Source organism: Sparus aurata, chromosome 6 (genome assembly GCF_900880675.1).
Source record: "Sparus aurata chromosome 6, fSpaAur1.1, whole genome shotgun sequence".
NCBI classification, from domain to species: Eukaryota; Metazoa; Chordata; class Actinopteri; order Spariformes; family Sparidae; genus Sparus; species Sparus aurata.
In genome coordinates this window covers 16,183,360-16,203,387 of record NC_044192.1, presented here as the reverse complement: position 1 = coordinate 16,203,387, position 20,028 = coordinate 16,183,360, and the positions used below count along the sequence as shown (strand labels likewise).

Below are 20,028 nucleotides of genomic sequence, written 5' to 3'. Positions count from 1 at the left end.
GAATAAAGAAGGAATGTTTGCGCCGGTCTTTCATATAGTCAATTGAGGCTTTATTGTGTATGTATAGTGCATATGTAAGTGTAGGAGGAGGAAGTCCTTTGTGAATGGATGTGTGTATGGAGGGAAACGAAGAGATAGCGAGAGGCAAGTACAGTAAGTCTTACTCCCTGTAACTGGGCCTCAAATTGTAGGAGGGGAGTGGAGCTGCAGTAAGGGTGTAATACACAGTTGAACACACACAGAAAACACAGACCACATTTGACGCACTGAGAAGAGTAATTGCTACCTGTTAAAGTGCAAGCAAGTGTGTTCAGTATCAAACATTTCAAAGTCATTATCATCAGAGCCGGGAGCTGAAAGAAAAAAGGCCTGAATCTGGGTTGTGTTAAACTGTCGTTACTTGAATCCCTTATCCTTATCTCTGCTTTCTCAACGATTATAATATGAGATCACAGTTTGGAAAGAGCAGAGAGATTTCTCTGTGGTTGAAAATGTGTGGTCAGCCTCTACTGTCTTTCACCTTTAGTATTCAGGTCGTGGCTGTGCGTTGTGGACAAGAAGTCAAAAGAAAGAGAGTGAAATACAACTATGACAGTGAGATTGGAGATCAGTCCTCAGTTCACGTCTGTGCTGCATTAGCACTGCAGGACTTTTTCATCTGAAAGTAGTGAGTGCAGCTGGCATCGTGTTCACCGGAGAGATAAAGTTGATTTGCTGTACTGAGGAAACCACTTTAGAGCTTTGAACTTTGTGCCCGTTTGCCCCAATGTGCAGTTTGGAGTCCATCCATGTTGGATAAAGTTAGGAGAGTGTTCCTTCCTCCTTCCTAGACTTAGCAGCAAAGAGATAAAGTGCGTGTGTGTGTGTGAGCATGTACTTGTAACAAACAGTCTTATCAACCCTTCCAGCAATCTGAGAAGTGTGTGTGTGTGTGTGTGTGTGTGTGTGTGTGTGTGTGTGTGTGTGTGTGTGAGTGTGTGAGAGTGTGAGAGAGAGAGTGAGTGTGAGGTCGGTATTAATAGCCTCTACTGGTCCTGCAGTGTTTGACACAGAGCCCCATTTACAAAAGTTCTTTTGTTTATATTTTCTCCCTCGTTTTCTCTGTCCGCGCCCATTTTTATCTCTCTTTCCACTCTTTTCTCTGTCCATTTTCTTCCTCAGCTTTGGCTAATCTTGTTCTCTTTTGAGACGAACCCAAGGTTTGTTTCTTGATAACTTTGGATCTGGTGCCATGTTGGTAAATTACAAAGATTATTTAAGCTCCACATTTCTCAGCAAATCTCTTTTTTAGTAGCAAAGAGCAATGTCGAAATCATTGAGGAAGTAATTGAGTTTATGAGCAATCTGGCAAAACTTTTTAATTATTAGTCTTTTTGATTCAGAGTCACTATAGTGCCAACAGTCCCCATCCCTAAAATAAATGCATTTAAAATGAACACGCCTAACATGCAGAGTAAATTAATGTACCTCTCTGTTCTCCAGGAAACCTAATGGAGACTACCGCAGCTCTCCCCTCTCCAAGGACCGCAGCCGGAGCCCCATTGAGCGTGTGGTGGTGCCCAGCCCTCTTGGAGTCCACAGCAACCACCTGTTCAGTCATGCCCACCACCACCATCACCACCTGGCCAGCTTAGCCGGCATGGACCAGCCACTGGCACTCACCAAGAACAGCATGGTGGAGTCTGCACGCAGCAGCACAGCAGCTATGGCCACCGTGCCGCACACAGTCAGCGCCGTTGAGCGCCAACAGGTAAGCTGCACATCCTGTTTGTTTGGTTCCAGCACTGAAAACGTTTCTTGCGAAATTGTTGGGTTAAACCTCAACTCTGGTAGGTTCCCCACATTACGTGACTAACATGCTTTCATTAGCCCTGCTCCTTGGATGGTGGAGAGTAGAAATTTCCTATTTGGTTTGTTAGCCAAAACTGTTTTCAGACCGTGGTGGTCAGTGACTCATTCTCCCTCCCTAAACCTTGAAACCTCCCTTTGGTCTGTCGTCTTTACTTTTTTGCGAATTTACAATGTCGTTTTTCTTTTACGCCTACTCTCGACACAATGGTGTGTCATTTTGGTGATCCATAATAATCAATTCGTCTTTGTGTTTCAGAATCGTCCTTCAGTGATCACATGCGCCCCCGCCAACAACCGCAACTGCAACCTGTCTCACTGTCCAGTCTCCCACAACGGCTGCTCAAGCCTGTCTAACAACTACAGGAGAATCAACAGTAAGTGCACTCATGCAACTACAGACACACAGACGACATACTAGTTTTTTCTATCCTAGTACCTTAATTAATACTGACATAGATACCAATATTGGACTCATTTGTGGATGTGGATATAATTTGGGAAACAAACAAGTTTCCCATAGAGAACAGTTTGTGGGAAACCTCTCCACAAGTGCAAATCACCCTCCAGAGAGAACCCAGCCTGCTCATACTGTCCACATTCAGACCGACTTATATAACTATCGATGTTAAAAAAAAAAGCCCCAGTTTTTGTCGGTGTGTCTCAGAGCATTTCTGTTTTTAGTGTGAGGCCTTAACAGTCAGTGTCTGTTATCTTTGTGTGACTTGAACGCCTCAGCCAAACACACGTCTTTTTTATTCATGTCAGTCATGTTTTCTGTGGGTTGATAACTTAACTGTGGCCGTTTTTATGATCCCAGTGAAATCCCTATGATCTCATTGAGGTTAACACTGAAATTTAAAACAGTGATTTAATATAAAAGAACTGCAGTGAAAGAGTGAAATAGATGTCGGAGTTAGTGTTTTTCCATTGACCTAAAATACATAATACCACTGTTTGAACTGATGCTAGGCAATAAATTGCCCACTGAATTTTACACAAGTGAGTTTTAGAGATGTTTCCCTTTTTATTATGGGAACTAAAACTCTTTTCTTTACATTCTTTCAGCCAACACAGCCTGTGACCCGGTGATCGAGGAGCATTTCCGCCGCAGTCTCGGGAAGAACTACAAGGAGCCCGAGCCCACCGCCACCAACTCGGTGTCCATCACAGGCTCGGTGGACGACCACTTCGCCAAGGCACTGGGCGAGACCTGGCTGCAGATCAAAAACAAGGGGAGTCCCTCGTCGTCCGGCAGCAGCCCAAACTCCTCCCCCGACAGTCACATGGTCAATCACAACCACTCCCCTTCTGTGGTCTCCTGAAGGAGGAGGAGCTTAAGAGGGATTTGCCCCCATTCCCCCACCCCAACCACCTCCAGGTTCCAGCACCCATGCCCCCATCACTTTGGTCTGTCACCAGCATCCCCGAGGGAATGCCTGCCTGCTGGTCTGCTAAAAACATCCAAACCCCTCAAGCCTGCTCTCTCTTTCTATGCACTCATAGAGGATCAACCAAGCAATAACAACAAAGTCTTTTTATCCTCCTTTGCTCTGGTGTGACAGTGCCAGACAATAATCAGCGATGAGCGATGAGGGTTCGACTTTGGGACTTGACTGGGGCATCAAACTGCTCCCACCGATCATTCATCACCCCTGCATGTCAAGCTTTGGAGCTGAGCAAGCGTCTGTAGTTATATGTACATAAAGAGAGAGAGGAAAGGCGGTGTTTTAATTATTAATTTTTCTTCTTTGTTTTTTTTTGTTTGTTTCTTTAACAGTAGTTTTGTGTAATGCTTTTGCGTTATGAGATGCCCGACGTTTGAAAGAAAAGATAAGTGAGAAACACTTTGGAGAAAATAATAACAAACCACCTGACTGTGCTACCAAAGAAACCTCAGTCACTGATGCTTATCAAAGCCCAGTTTGAAAAACAAAACAACAAAAAGCCATCCTGTGATCTCCTCCCTCTGTTTTCACTCTCTCACCCTCCTTCTCTCCCCCTCTCTGTCCTGTGTATGTGATCTGGTGGTTCTGTTACTGTATGTGTACACTCAGTGATCGACTCGGTCTGATTTGCACTACTGCTGTAGAGGGTAAAGGGCAGCATGTCAATACTGTAATCTGGCAGTGCACACACTGGGGCTGATAAAGCTGATTTTGACGCAATCTGATATAGTCCATCTTTTGTTGGAACCCTTTATTTGATTTCCCATTAAGGTTTTTTCTTTTCTTTTTAAAAAAAATCTACCTGGGAATCATTTAATCTTGGCCCTGACAGAAAAGTACAAGCCCCATTGTTATGCATTATTTATTGAATGCATTTTTAAGAGATTGAAAGTACATACCACTGAGGATGGGCAGTATCAAATGTTAGACATATGCAAAAGTATTTCTGATTTGGATACTGTGTGTTTATGTGTTCATGCATGGTTTAAAAAGGTGGGATGAAACAAAGATTCATTGTAATGCCACTTCTGGCAACCACTGCAGGTCTGACAATCTCAAACCTAGCTATCAATGGAGCAACTGTTTAGGTGAGGATTAAATGATATTAGGGTATAAATAAAGTGGCAACTTCCCATGATGATTTATGTGTGAACACACATATGTGGGAAGAAGCAAGACAGAATTTAAAATGTGAATTCAGTTGAATTTATGAGGAAAAAAACTTATAGAACACAGTATGAATCCTCTTGATCCAAAATGAATTTGGTTTGCAGATACATCTCACTGCCCAGCCCTTACGTACCAGCTCTACTGCATGATGTGAACAACTACACAAGCAGTTTCTTAATTCATTGGTGTTGTTTGGTGTCAGCTTAGATAAATATATTGCTGCCCCAACAAAGACGAACAAAACTACTTCAGCTAATTCAATCATGTTAAAAGCACAGTCAGGTTTATCAAGTCAGCTAGCTGAAGGAGATTAGGACTGAAGCCAGTCATTGGAACCTGCAGTGTGTTGAGGGTTGTGCTCTACTGAACATTGTCCTTTGATGTGTTTCATGGGCTTAAATGTTGACAGTGATGGGGGGATAGACGACGCTGCACGTCACTTTGTGGTCGAGGGGAAAAAAAAGAAAAAAGTCTGGTTTGTAGACCGGGGGAGAGAAGATTATTCAGATCTCTTCAAACACGCCTTTGTTTTTGTAACTCTTTGAACACAGGTGTTGTAATTATATTTGGCTTACACACCCCGCTCTCCCTCCCTCTCCTACACACTGTGGTTTGGTAGATTTCAACATGGTTTGAAGGGTAAACTAATGCTTTTACAGATGCATGTTTTTTGTTTTGTTTTGTTTTTAATAGCTGGTATCTATTAATGTTTTTAAGCATTTCAATCTTAACTACTATTAGCCTTTTCATTTGGACGTTAGTTGTTACTTCTTTCATTGTCAGTAACAGACATAGACACTATACACTCACTGCTGGGTCAGTTTTACTCCATATTATTATTGTTATTTTTATTATTACAATTTTGTATTGTTGTTTTCCATTAATATCAGTATGGTAACAAACATCTATAGTGGGACAGCCTCCGGACAGGCTCTGTTTAAACGATGAGAGTGGCGTTTCTCAAATCCATCTCGCCAAAGGCGATCGATCAGCTCATTGCTGCAGCAGCAGAGCAGCGACAGTTCCGGTGTCGACTTGGCTTTGGGATTCGCAGCTCATAAAGGTTTTCTTAAGATGTTGATCCATCGGTGGTACAGGATGCTACAACCTTCAGCGTGACTGAGCTGAGACACCAAATTGGCACAAATTTGTCAGCAGGGCCTTGTTTTTCCCCAAAAGCACCTTTTTATTCCTCTGAGTCTTCTTCTCTGAAAGGTACTTTGAACAGCACATGCTAACACGCTATGATGCTTGTGGGAAAAAAGGTATTGTCGTGATGACGGCTGTCAAACATTTAGACAATGTTTTAGAGTCGTGGAATACCTAGCAGAGTTGGTAGCAAACGAAAAGAAAACATTTGGCTGATAATTTGGTGCTGATGTCACAGCTCTTTAAACCGTCATCCGTTGACCGTTTGTGCCCTGACTTGGTGTCCAGACTTATTTTGTGTTGTTGTATGTCAATGCTTCATTATATTGTAGCTGCAGTTAAGCTAGACTGCTGCAGTCTGAGAGAATGAACCTAACTCTGTAATCGAGCCTGCGCCAAGGTGGCATACATTCCTCCTATAGGGAACTTGTACAGGCCTCATATACACACTCAGTATCTCCGTATCATCAGAGAGAGCTAAGAACCAGACAGGGCTAACTGTCCCAGAGGTCCCTGCCGATAGGGATTTGCGAGTGTCTATACCGGATTTACAAGGTGTCCACTTTGTATTTTCTTTGTCCGCATCAAACAAAATGGCCATAGATCCATACAGTATAACATTTTTACGGACATTCAGAGCAGAGAATTTAGAGAACAGTGGATATTGAAAAAGTAGCAGACTTACAGAATCATGTCACATTTTTGTCTGGTTTAAGTCATTCTTTTTTTTTATCAAGCATAACAAAACACCATTACAAAGTTCTCCAATGGAACACTTTCTCAGTGTTCTAGAATGCCCACACATTCCATCCCCAACTATCAGAACAGACGGGAAAGTTCTAGAATCTTGGGGGAAGTACTAGAATGTCCAGATGCCCCAAAAAACGAGAATCGTAAAACACAGCTGTCACTGCATTCATTTCCTTAACAAATTCGTACTTTCCGATCTAAATGTGCTTTCTGAGACAGGTTTGGTGATCTTCAGCAGGCAGGTGTTAGGAGGGGGTGGCAGAGCTTCAGGAGCTGAGCTTCTGTAAGTGCAACCTGTGTGCCGCGAGACGTTCAGCTGCCACTGAAAGTCTTTTCAAGGTCTCACAGCGACGCCGCCCCCCCTCCTGTCAGATTTAGTTGACCCTGATTCAGATTTGGATGTAGAACATGTTAGAAAACACGAGGGAAAGGGGCTCAGTGTCCAGAGGATTTTGTTTTTCTATTATTATTCTTTCTCATTATCATTTCACTACCACCCTGTAGGTAGGAGGCCCTCTTTCTGCCTCGGGCACACACTCCCTACACACTGTAGGAAAATCACTTAATAAAAACAAAAAAAATCTTTTTTTATAATAGGTAACTATAAGACCATCATTACGCTGTGCGTAACGAATGTACAGAGAAAAAAATCGTAGGTATTTTTTGAGGAACAATTAATTTGTTAATGATATGTAGCTATTTAATTGTTGGTTTTCCCTATCCTTATATTGTAATCGTTGCATTTTCTTTTCTTTTTTTTTTTTGTGAAAAAAGTTGATCTTTTTTGTTTATAGTTTGTCTTATCTGTTAGAGTAAAGGTTCAAGTGCAGGAACACAGCAAACGTATGAAACCACAATAAGCCACTGGTGTGTCGGTGACAATCGCTACTTCCATTGGTCCCCGATGTTCTGCAATCATTGAACTTGAGTTCGATCACCTGACTTCTGAGACACCTGAACAAACGTTTCAGTCGTGAGCAAAACGGTTCTGTTGGAGGCCTTTCAAGCAATTTGCATGTTTTGCATTGATGGAACACAAACACTTTGCCTCTAGCCCAGTGAGTCTTGCTGGCCATTTCCATTCAACTATTAAAATAACATAAAATTCAACATTAGTGATGGGCTAGCAGGCAGGCAAAATTGTCCACCACAGCATGCAATATACATTGTGGATTTCCAAGGTTTTTTGATGAGTTGTTTTTGGTGCACAGATAGGAGCTTCTGAGTAAAACCATTTTGAGAACATTTGTCAGACTGGTTTAACTTCACCGAAATCAAAACAACCTGACAACATTTCCTTACACATTTGTGCAAATGAAATGTATGGCCGTCACCTCATGTCTGTTGTCATTGTTCTCCATCTGTGGTGCCATTTTGCATCTGTAATCAAATGAACAACATGAAATGTGTGTAGATAAATCAAAGAGAAGTCAGTCTTTACTCTCGACTGCACCACATTTCCAAGATCCTTTTTGAAGTGGAAGTAGCCTGTACTTAGTGGTAGTAATACTCTGAACTGTTAAAAAAAAAGAAAACTGTATCAAGAAAACAGTCAATTTGTGGCTCTGTGTCTCCTCCTACTAAAAAGGTTTTGGCAGGCCACCTTTTTTGTACGTAAAATAGCCCTGATGAACAATAAAATGCTTTTAAACCACTGTCTGACTGTGTGGGCCTCTGTTACTGGTCTGGTGTGTTGGTGGCCTTGTGATGGTGAAGACCACGATTCCAGAAAAGGAGGGAAATGGTTTGTTGGAAAGATGCAGCTACACTGACTTCATGGAAGGATGTGTTAAAGTGTAATAAAGCTCACATATTGAACAGAATTAATAATAAAGAGACATTTTATTCCAGTTTTTGGGTGAAACAGTTTAAAAGGTACAACATGTGACAGTTTTCTTTTAAAACATTCAAAAATGAACATCGACAGAATGTGAAGAAGCAACAGTTCTGACTGAATGTCTGAAGTTAGCATGCTGTCCAGCTAGCCCCGGCCTGTCCCTTCACGTAACACCACTCCGAGCTCCCGGAATTTGTTAGCATCAGTTAGCAGCAGTGATGGTGATGTGCTGCCCCCCATCTCTCGGAGCTAACATTACCTTTGACAGGTGGCTGCTTCTTACATATCGCCCCTTTTTTAAAGAAGCAACTTAAGTCTTCTAATTCTGAAATCTCTTTTTTCACATTGCACTAATTTGTCGTCCATAAATTTCCGAGTGGCTGTTGAAGTTTACGTTTTCATTACACTGAAAGTATCGTAAATGTTAGCGGTTCAGACAAATAGGCTGCGTCGGAGTGAGAAAAGCAATGTAAACTGTGCAGACGAATGAGCATGCATCAACACAAACAAAACCGTAAAGACCTTCATCCTCTCCGTGGATCAAGCTGCAGTTGCAGGTTTCTGTTTCCACAGTCCCAGTATATCTTTATACAGCTCAGTTGCTGTACAGTAACATCTCTGTCTAGTCTTCCTGTTTTCAAAAAGCAACAAAGCTGGTTAAGTATTAACTGCATGTATCGCAGTGTCCAGTAAACGGACGGGGAGACAAATGGAGTCGCTGAGTCGTCTGCCTTTGTTTTTGTATTTTCAGAATTTCACCTGAAGCTCTTTTCCAAACTGAGTGAGTGAGCAGATGCAGTCTGTCAGCGTCTTGCCAAAAGACTCTTCAACAGACCCATTAAATGTGTCAATGGAGAGACTGTGGGTGGGAATTGAACCCGCGAGTATTCAGTGAAGCTTTCAAAAGTGTTGGACCAAAATAATAAAGTCCCGCAATAAAAAAAAAAGTGTTTTGTTGTGTTTTTGTTCAGGAGATGAACTGACTCCTAATACTGACCACATGTGACTGATAAAAACATCATCAAGTGACAGGAACAAGTACATTCAGCTTTAAGTGCAACAGCTTCATACACACTAACACACGAACAATGTGGTAAACTCACTTGTTCTGGCTCTGATCCCGTTTTTAACGTGAGAAAAACATTATGAATTTTTCCGCTGTTTTTGTTTTCACTCCAACATTTTTGGTTGATCTTGAATCCAAAATCGAGAACATGAAGAAGCTTTTTTGGCTATTTTTTTTTTCCCGAAAAAGTTTTTGTAATGTGCTTGTTTTTCTTTTGATCGATATCAATTTCACTGCCCCGTTTTTGCTGATGACTGCAAAGCCCTTGTTCCCCCCTTTTGGTCTAACGTAAATATGAAAAAAAATTCCTTTAAAAAGAAGCAAGACAAACATATATAGGAGTGTCCAGTCCTTTTGGAGGCTCCGTGGGTGTTCGGTTCCTCCAGTTTCCTCAGATGCTCTCGTCATCGCTCATGTCCCAAATCTGATGAAAAACAGACACAAAAGAAAAAAGACATTGAAAAAAAAACTCAGTGGAATTCGGTTGTAAACAAACAGACACTTTGTGTGTCGTGAGGTAGGAAGGAGGGGGTGAAGTCATCTGCTGCCCCGTGTCAACCATGTCTGGGCCAAAAAGCTGCACCTGAACACAACACGAGGACTAAAGAGGTATTTCCCCTTGCGCAGGTGCAGAATGTACGCATAACACCTCTGGGAAACTAGAAGGTCGTGGATATCCCAACTGTTAGGATAAAAGAGCGAAAGAGCTTAAAGTCATATTAATTGTGCATATACAGTATGTAGTGTATTCATGTGCAAAAATAGAGTCATAAAGCATCACTAACATATCAATGAAAGCTCCGGAATAATAAACTCAGTGCAAACCTCAGTACACTGTCAAAGAGCAACCAGGGCTCTGACTATGGTCAACCACCGATTTTGGTCAAAGCATTCGGACCGTGGCGGCTGCACTGACTTGATACACTTCCGCCGACAGCCATGGATGCTTGATTCAATTCAAGGGAAGATAAGCGGAATAAACACGTGACCCGTCGTTCACAACAAAACACACTTCGGTGAATCTACAGGGAGTCTGTGGCTCTCTCTTCTCATCTACATGCACCAATCGCTCTGAAAATAATTACTCCCAATCACGGCTAGAAGGCCTCTTACCAGGAAGTGACGGCAACATGTGACCCTAACAAACACACACACACACGCACAAGGAGGAACCTCCTTTTCACGACTGTGTCAGTAAACAACAGCGGCCTTCTCATGGCAGCAGATTCCTCGCATTCCCTCTCTGTAAGACGTAATTCACATACCTCTAACACTGCCTGGAATGTTACACACAGCTCCAAGTGTGTACACACACACACACACACAGTTTCTGACACATACACGCTGCATTCCTGTGAATGTCCTGCTCCACGGGCTCAAAGAGCTGAAATGTGAATTCCAGCCCAACGACTGAAGCCCACTGAAAACTGAGAGAAGAGTGATAACTTTCAGCACAGATCGTTTTCTTGTTGAGTGCCTGCGACAACTTAAGCACATTTGTGCAAGCGCACACACTCAATGTACTAGAACACCCATATCGAAAAGAAAAAAAGTGATTCATTTCTTTTTTTTTTAGCGGCATTCAGGAAGAACATGAATGCAACAATATGAAGATTATTTGCTTGATTAATTAAGTAATCATTTTGTCACAAAATGTCAGAAAAATAGTCCATGTCGATCAAAATGTTCCAACTTTTCCAACTTCAGATGTCTTGTTTTTTTTCTGCTGCAAAATCTTTTAATAAAGATTAATAAACCACAAAAAATAGCTTCTCCCACTTTTTCAGTTACTTGGTAATTTACTTAATTGACTGATCGTTCAAGCTCAAAGAGAGGACTTCACACCCAAATGTATAAATGACATGAAAATCTAATTAAGGTTTACAAGGTCGACTGTACAATGAACATCAACTGCTCACTGATAGGTTTCCAAAAATATTTCTGGCATAGCTTTATTTCTCAGGTCTTTAATCTCCCACATGCTTCCCAAGTATTTTCCACAAGGGGGTTTCCTGGTCAGTCAACACATATAGAAAGGAAACTTTCTGATTCTAAATGGGTAATGGTTTTAGAATTGGTTATTATGATGGATGCCATTATTTCAGGGAAACTCCATACATTTCCTCCCCAGATCTGTAAAATAAAATACCATCATGTATTTCTCTTTCCAGGTGAAAATATATGTTGTGCTTCGGTGAAGAGAGGTGAGCCTACGGGGAAAAGAGACTATATTTAAGCACATAATTACAAAAACTACTGTGTGCACTAAATGACTTCAGCACTATGATGGGAACAGAAAGTGGACAGTACAGTATGTATCCTCAACAGTGCACATCATTTACGCTGTCTGGATGTTGCATTAAGGCAAAACAGCTTTTACAGCTTAACTCCGCGTTGATGCATCTGGGCAGAAAACAGCCCCCGTCCTCCGAACCAGCATCTGCACTGCATCTGGCTTATATCTTAGGTAGCACACGTTGCTATGACTGCACCTGAAATCTATTTCTGGATGAAAATATGTGGAAATTCAGGAGAAACACACAACCAATTACCAGTTTTTTAAATGATGAAATGCAGTTATTTTGCTTTTAAGTTGGAAATGTAACATTCAGTGTGTGGTTTTAGTAATACTTTTTAGGACATTTCTAAAAGTAAAATGAGCTGACTCCACTAGTTGCATATTAATGCTGCCGTGACGGACATTTTCTTATTGAAACAGGTGTTAAACAGCCCTTTATTGCATAAGTCATCACCGTTATACAGTATTTGGTCAGTGTCCCATGTCTTTAGTCCCATCACTTATGCGGTAAAAGAGAAGAGACATTTTCTGGCATCCCTGTCCACTTTATCCTATCAGGACAGAGAAGATGCGGTCCTGTCTGCTTGTTAATGCACAGAAGAAAGAAGTGTGGAAGTACGGTGACGTAGAGATGGAGGGGCAGATTTCTAGTGTAAGAACAGACAGGAAGTTGGATAAAAGCACGCTTACAGCAGCTTTAACACCCAGTTTGTCTCTTTCCAAAGTTACACTTTACATCCCTTCCCACTAACCCTTGAGTGGGAACAAGGGAAGCAAAACGTCGGCTAACCTGTTCTGCAGGATGTCGACGGAGCAACAGTTTTGTGTTTCTAGTCCCAATGATTTCATTATTCTGACTTCTGGGGGCACCTTTTTGTCAGAGTGTAGCTGGAGAGTCGCAGGACAGCGTGGAGAACGAGGGACAAATTCATATCAAAGCTCGACGTTCGGCATTTCTGCTCCGCTGCTGCTGGGGGAGCGAGCATCAAAAGGACAGCGAGCAAAGAGCTCTTTGAAAAGGGAGCGACACTGGAGCCCCTCTCTGGACTGCTGCCATGCCGCACTGATGGCGTGTGTGTGTGTGCGTCTGTGTGTGTTTTGCGAAATCTTTTGTGCGAAATGAAAGAGAGAGATGGGGGGAGAAAAAGGAGGCAATCTGAAGGGGGGGAGGCTTATGTAACGTGAATAGCTCTAGCAAACTGAAGCCAACAACTTTACTACACTCTTTCAAACGGGCCTGAGCGCTTGAGATGTTTCCCAATCATTCACCTCTGTTGCTGCAACGCATAAGCTGATTTTTGCTGAGCCGAGAACAAAAATAAATTACAAAACAAAACAGATTATGTCTCAGTTTGGTGCACTGAGGGAGCTTACTGGAATCTTCAAGTTAAAAGAACGCACAATTTAAAAATCCACTATTGTTTTTGCCTTTTCCAATGTTTCCGAATTGAGAAAATTTGCCGTTTTATTTATGCTTTCTATTGTTAAAATTAAATATATACCATGACAGCAACTGAACGTTCACTAAACGCCTCCCCCTGAATATCGATTGTCCAATCGTAGCTCAGCGATGTGAGCAGAGATGTGCACTGGGCTGCAGTTACAGCATTGCTCATAATAAATCCATATGTGTAGTATCTGAGCCGATGAGCATTTTATTTTTTGGGACTTACCGATTATGCTTAAAATAAAGATGCTACTATATGGTTTAGTGGTTCGTAATTTTTTTTTTTTACTTAATTTGGGAAAATCACACTCCTGCAACCCAAGTTAACGCCATCTGAGATCGGAGAGTTGTCTTCTCTGGACAGCTGTGATAGGCATTTTCTTTGTTATTTCAACGACCACACATTTAGAGAAAACAATCACCAAATCGAGCAAAAGTGAAATGACACGATTGTTGGTTGCAACCCTTGCTCGCTTGCTTGCTTGCTTGCTCGGTTGACCACCCTAAACCCGCACAAACACACAAACACACCATGACAGCACCTCAAAGGGATTGGCAGGAACACAATCGACGACACATCTCTCACTTTGAAGTGGCCTTATCGCTTTGAGACCTCGAGCGAGCGCAGGTCAGAAATAAAGAGGACTTGCTGGATGTTTTACAAAGTCCCGCACTAAGCTGCATGTAATCATTGTGTGAATGTGTTTGTGTTTGTAATCAGTCGGGCTCTGGCTGATATGACATCTATAATTCGGGCTACAGTAGTTGTTGAAACAAGGGCCGGGATCTGATCAGATAGAAGAGGGTTTTAGCTAGAAGCCGAGACCGTGGCAGTCACAGCCAACTCTGCTGCCACTGATTATTGTTCCTACACAAATACAACACAAGCATCAGCATGAGGGTCTTTAGCAGTATTTGCCCCTCTGCAGGGCTGGCTCGAAGCGTTGCATGGGGAAACACCAGAACTACAGAACTCGTACTGTCTGGAATCCCAGTTTATCAAGAAGCAACTTTTCCGATGTCTATAATAGCACCACTTTCAGGCAGATGTCTCAGGATTGTTTTTCCTTCACGTGAGCGGATTGAAAACTACTGAGCCTGCTTACAGGAACACATCCGAAGCGTGGGTGGCCCCAGTGGGAATCCAACCTCCAAAGCCATTTAACTAGGCAGCGCTACACAACCGCTGATGGGCTTTGATATTAAACACACATCTGCTTTACATATTAGAACTGACACCAAAGCACAAAGCGCAAAGTCAAGCTTTCATCATGGAGACTGGCTCCATCTGATATGCAATTAGTGGACCACACAGAGTGACGTGGTTTATGGCTGCTGGATGCAACAGTGAGGAAGAAAAAGCAAGAAATCCCGGCTGACTGACTCTCTGTTTCATCATTGTGATTTGGGTATATTATGTGAGCTTTTAGAAAAGCTTAAGAAACAGTCTGGACCGTGACTGATACCTGTCATTACAAAAACATTGCCACCCCACCGCTTACTGGGGAGACGCCGCAACTAAACTCCTTTTCAGACATGGAAACGTGGCCTCACTGAATTCATCCGTTTGCTAAAGTGATGGATTTTCGCCGTTCAGATGTGGTTTTGCTCAGACAGGCAGACCCACGATGCCAGGGTAAAATGCGACTCCTCCTGTTAAGCTGTGACTTCAGTTGTACAATAATATGACAAAGGGTGTTGTCAGTTCTCTCGGGCGAATGCTGCGGTTGAAGCCTTAAAAATATAATATGCAAGAATTCTGAATTACAATGTCTAAACAGCCGGATGGCTTTACTGTTCAGGAGCCGTAGAACTAGCAAGTTATGAGTCATCATCATCAGAGTTTGTTTAAATTCAGGTCAACCCTCATTGAATTCAGCACTCACCAGAGACCCTGGTTCTCTTCTTTTTACCCTCTCCTCTCTGAAGCGTCACATCTGTGCAGTTAGGTACATTTCCTCTCCAGCTTCCGTCGGCAGGCAACATCACTGTACATAAACCCCCCGATAATGAAGACAACCTCCGTGGATCACTGCTGCAGTCAGGTTATTAAATGGGAGTGAAGATAAATCTACTTTTTAATCCAAGTAGTAAAAAAAAAAAGAAACAATCTTTGAGCTCTCCTCAGGTCGGTCAGTGGCTCCAGATGAGAGCAGAACCGAAGTGACTGTGGGTGTTTATTCCTCCAGAAGGTCTGGCTCGGCACCTGACTCTTTCCTCCAGACATGCAGCGGTAAATTGTTTCCCACCACCGCTTTGAAAAGATCATCGATCAATGTCCCAAAATTGAACCTGATGAATGGCAGCCTGTGCAAACATCAGCTCTGGGCAATTACTTCAAACTTCACAACGGGGTGTCAGCAATGGAAATTCTTGTTTCCTCTAACAAATGATCTGAACATCTGTTGACCTGGGGGATGCGTTTGATGATTTATGTTAATGATTGGGGGGTGCTCCCCCTCTCATAAGGCCCCCTGAGGGCAGGTTTTACGATCAGAGGGGGGAAAGACCCACAAAGCCACAATGAAACAGAGATGGACTTGTGTGGATGTCTATAGTGGAAGTAAATAGCTAAATTTGAAATTCGTTCTAATCGTAACAGTTTGGTGATCACCAAATCCTTTCACACTTCAGATCCCACATCACTTTTCATTACTGACGAGACGTTTCCATCAGCCACAGCTTCCATCATATTTTTTCTGCTCATCTCTTCGTTGGTTTTTAATTCTGCCCTGGCTAACCACGACCCACTCAACATGGAGACAATCTGAAACACACCGGACTAGGTGGAAATTACCTCAACAACAAAAACAAAAGGCAGGTGTGTTTGAGTTAATAGTTGTAATAGTTTTAAACACCCTGGATGACATGTCCACTCACAAACACACACAGCCGACAACAAACCCACACCCACTGATGAGAACGCACACACATATAAACCGTGGTTTAGGGGTGACAGATGTAAATAAATGATGTAGTTTTTGGTGTAGCCTTTCTGAGGATTCAGTTTCTGGTATGGTGGAGCAGTCAGGTGTTAAACGGCACCACTTTGAAGTACAAAAGAAGTGATAAGGTCTCCCATCACCTGAGGGAACAACCTCTATCTGGATTAACTGAAAGCTGAGCCTTTATCTGGGAAAAAGAAAGACAAGAAACTTGTCTCAACTCGAACTATGTAATCATGTGAAATAAGGCAGATAAAAAAGCCAGGGCTTGAGTTTTATGTGTTATATGTGAGCTCCAGGGATAACTGCAGTCCCTTCACTTGACATTGGATTCATTAAGAATCTTTGCTCCTTTGTCATTTCAATATCAGTTTTCCTTTTTGGTGTGTCCTTCCCTAAGAATTGCTATTCTATAAAGAGCACTTTCAATGGTGCACATTAAACTGGATATATTTTTCTTGTCTTACTGATGTACTGACTTCTTGTGTTCTGTTCTCAGCCTCGAGGTCTGATTACGGTGGTTAAGGTCATGTCTGCTTTACATAACAAATGTTTGACGGTTCTTTTTGTAGGGATGCTGATCTGTCCCTCTGTTGGTCCAGATTGCAATGTCTTGACAACTATAACATGGAATTTGCTACAGATATTTAATGTGCTAGAGTTTAATTCAAGGATACATTGTGATGACTGTTGTGATCCTCTCAATTTTAGGTCAAAGTTTCCATTTATCTTATACCATATCTACTCAATGGATTTGCACAACATTTCATACAGCTATTCATAATTCCTGGATGATTTATCCCATTGATTTTGGTGTGTCTGTGGCTCTTCCTCTTGCTCCACAAGGAGGTTTACATTGTCATTTTTTATCAGAACATCTCAAAAATGGTTGGAAGAATTGCCTTAAAATTGAATAAAGTCATTCATGGTCACCAGAGGATGACCTGTACAAAAAAACATTGATCCCCTGACTTCTAATCTAGTTCATCAAATACTGAATTTGGTTTATGACCAAAAACCTAAAAAACGAGTAACATTCAGCCTCAGCTGTTGTACTTTGCTGTGAGTGCTATTCAGCAAATGCTTGTTATTAACAAGTTAAACTAGCAAAACATTATACCTGCTAAACATCAACATGCAAGAATATTAGCATGCTGATGTTAGCATTTGGCTCAAAGCATTGCTGGACTTTGTAAGAGAGAAGGATGATTGTTGAGTCTCAATCACAGCTCATCAACACTCTGGATTGGCAGATCGGACTGGCCACCAACCTAAAGTACAGTAGTTGCGACTGAGTTTCAAAACTCGATTTTCTCACAAATTGGACCTTTAAATACCACCTCAAAGAGTTGCTAGCATGACTGTACACTCTAAATCTTGTAATGCATTTGACAGCAGCTATTACATTTAAAAACAAACCTACACTCATTTTATTGTTCTGTTAATTACCAAGAATAACTGTTACCAGGCAGCAGGGAGATGCTCGAGATAAGACCCATCCTGCGACACCCTATCCAGCTGAAGTAGCCCCTGTCACCAGTATGGAAGTGCTGAGTGTTATCTGGAGTAATGTGGGAGGCCTGCCCGGTTTACTTTATGTGACTCCACCACACAGCATATCTCAGTGGTCCACTTCTTTCACAGTACGTGTGCAAACACTAGCTGTGTTTGGCCTGCAAGCTCAGCTGCTTAACTCATAGCTAAAAATGACTTTGTATCCTCCATGCTCCCGATCAGCTTTACTGATCCCTAAAATCCATCAAAGTCTTTTACAGAGAATCATAACCCTCTGTGTCCCATAATGACAGAACAGTCTTCTTGTCCTTACAGGTCATAAAACCAACTGACAACAAGCCTATTTAAAGTCGAATTTGTTAAGTAGTCTACCACCTCTGATCTACTGTGCTCATACACAGTTTGTCGGAAAACATTACTGCAAATGTCAGTGGTTAAATCAATATTCAGACTTAATCTCGGTCTGTGAAGACATTGTGTCATGCACCCGTAAAAAAGATCAACTAGGATTAAAAGAGTTAAACCCTATTTTGTCTGGGTCTCCTCGTCTCGTTACACACTTAAATGGTCACAGACGCACACAAATACAGCCAAATGCAGCAAATGTATGCAGACACAGATGCTGGTGAGAGCATGTGCATACCCACTTTCAGCAGAGAGAATGACCTCATGCAGCACAATGTAACCCTGCTGCTGCAGCACGCTGCATTCCCCACTACATTCCAGACTTCCCCTCGGACATTCCTGCACAATGTGGCGGGAATCTGCAGTGCGGTGGTTTCACCGGTTTAAAGAAGGGTGAAAAGGTAAAAGGTCAAAGCTCTTACAAATTCAGAATGAATAAGAGAGGCTGTGGAGAGTGAAGGTGAGAGAGAAACAGCCATAGAGAAATACTTCTACCGCTACAAATCCTGGGGAAGCAATTAAAAGACAATTTAACATTAAGGTTTCTTGGCAAGAGGTTCTTCCAACTCAAGCTGCTAGAACATCTTTGATTTGATTATGGTGGTGGAGAGTGTCATCATTCACATCATTCTAAAGGCAACAGTATATGATTTACATCAGCACAGAGCATGCATACAAGTGTAAAAACAACTACGTAAAAGCATAATGGACCTCCTTCTGCACTCTCACATCAGGATGCTATCGTTGTTTTTCGAGAGATGGTTGCTTCTTGGAGAATATTCAGACTTGTCCGTAGCAGACGCTTGACTAGGATTCTTTTTGGTACATTCAAATGCATCCACTCTGTGAATCTCTGTAAACTTGGCACGGTTTCTGGTTTGGTGGACAGAAACCCTGCATTTCTCAACAAGGCTTTTATTGTGAATCATTTTCAAGAATGTGTTCTTGCAAGATTCAGGTATGTGAACCATAGCTTCTGTATTCTATACTTCAATTTTGATGTTAAACTTCAGAATAAGAAAAGTAAAAAATACAAAAACACGACGTGTCATAGTTGACATGATGGACTGTAGGGCTGCTGTAATTTATGTGCTCTCATTACGTTCCTCCTGGGAGCGGCTTGAGTCACGTGTGACAGGTAGTGAGTTTATCCAGTATATCCAGCCCAGTCAAGCGTTAAGAGTCATATCAAACCACTTTGCACATTTCTAAATTGGCCCATCCCTACCTCTAAGGCTGGGCAGGATTGTCTGTTGTTTGAAAATTAAGTTGTAAACGTGTCTCATCTCTTGGAAATACTCACATGCCTTTAATCGCAAACAAATCAGACGATACAATAAGCAGACCAATAAAGCAGTTGCTTATCTAATGTGTAAAACATGTAGTTTACTACTGTATAAAAATGGCTATAAGTGGCTTGGTGCAATGACACAGAATCAAGCTAAATAGCATAAATGATAAAAGAAGATGAAGAGATGCCATTACAATATTGTAGGCTTTTTCTTTGTGTCGCATGTGGGAATTTATGTCGTTTAAAGTGTGTGCAGTGTAGTGGGCAGTCGTAACAAACATACACTTCCCATTTGTGATGAAGTTCAGAGGAGAGCACAACAAAAACTGATGTAACATCACTTGATTCCAGCAAAAATGACGTTTTCTGTTTTTTTTCCCCCCATCGAAATCCCACCCAAGTTACTTAAATCTACTGTTTGATGACTACCACAACAGCTGTGTTTAAAACAAACTCTTGTGGTTTATTTCATCTCACTACACAAGTTACAGTAACCGCCGACATCTGATCAGCAGTCCACGCTGTGCACAAAGCTTGGTTCTGTAATCCAAAGACTGCCTCTGATGTGACCAATCTGTAAAATATATTTTAGGTGACGCATGTCAGAGCCCGTGTGAGGAGGGCCGTCACATTCGTTTGTGCTTCATCTTCTGCTCATTACTACTTCAGGCTATCCAAAGCAATCCAACAGCAGAAACGCAGACTACTGAAGTACTCTAAAGCCTATAATGTCTTCTGTCTAATAAAGTAATGTCTCCAGGCAGCATACACAGTACCACACAATAAGCGGAGCTTTAGCTAATATTGCTTGGCAGTAAAAACACTGATTTGATTAAGTGCTTCCAGATGCCTCAGTGG

General features: G+C 41.9%; 2 protein-coding genes across 5 annotated transcripts in view; one reads left to right on the top strand and one right to left on the bottom strand.

The window, feature by feature from the left end:
* Positions 1-8,020, top strand: part of vgll4b (vestigial-like family member 4b) — a 43,185-nt gene extending 35,165 nt beyond the window's left edge. For all 4 annotated transcript variants that reach the window (XM_030421609.1, XM_030421608.1, XM_030421606.1 and 1 more), the window contains 3 exons: positions 1,483-1,750; positions 2,108-2,225; positions 2,917-8,020. In XM_030421609.1, coding sequence (XP_030277469.1) covers positions 1,483-1,750; positions 2,108-2,225; positions 2,917-3,173 — 643 coding nt within the window. In that variant the 3' untranslated portion in view covers positions 3,174-8,020. The remainder of the gene's footprint in view (positions 1-1,482; positions 1,751-2,107; positions 2,226-2,916) is intronic.
* Positions 8,021-8,188: 168 nt separating this feature from the next.
* atg7 (ATG7 autophagy related 7 homolog (S. cerevisiae)) overlaps positions 8,189-20,028 on the bottom strand; it is a 71,438-nt gene continuing 59,598 nt past the window's right edge. Inside the window, exon 19 of the mRNA XM_030421605.1 lies at positions 8,189-9,692. Coding sequence (XP_030277465.1) covers positions 9,660-9,692 — 33 coding nt within the window. The 3' untranslated portion in view covers positions 8,189-9,659. The remainder of the gene's footprint in view (positions 9,693-20,028) is intronic.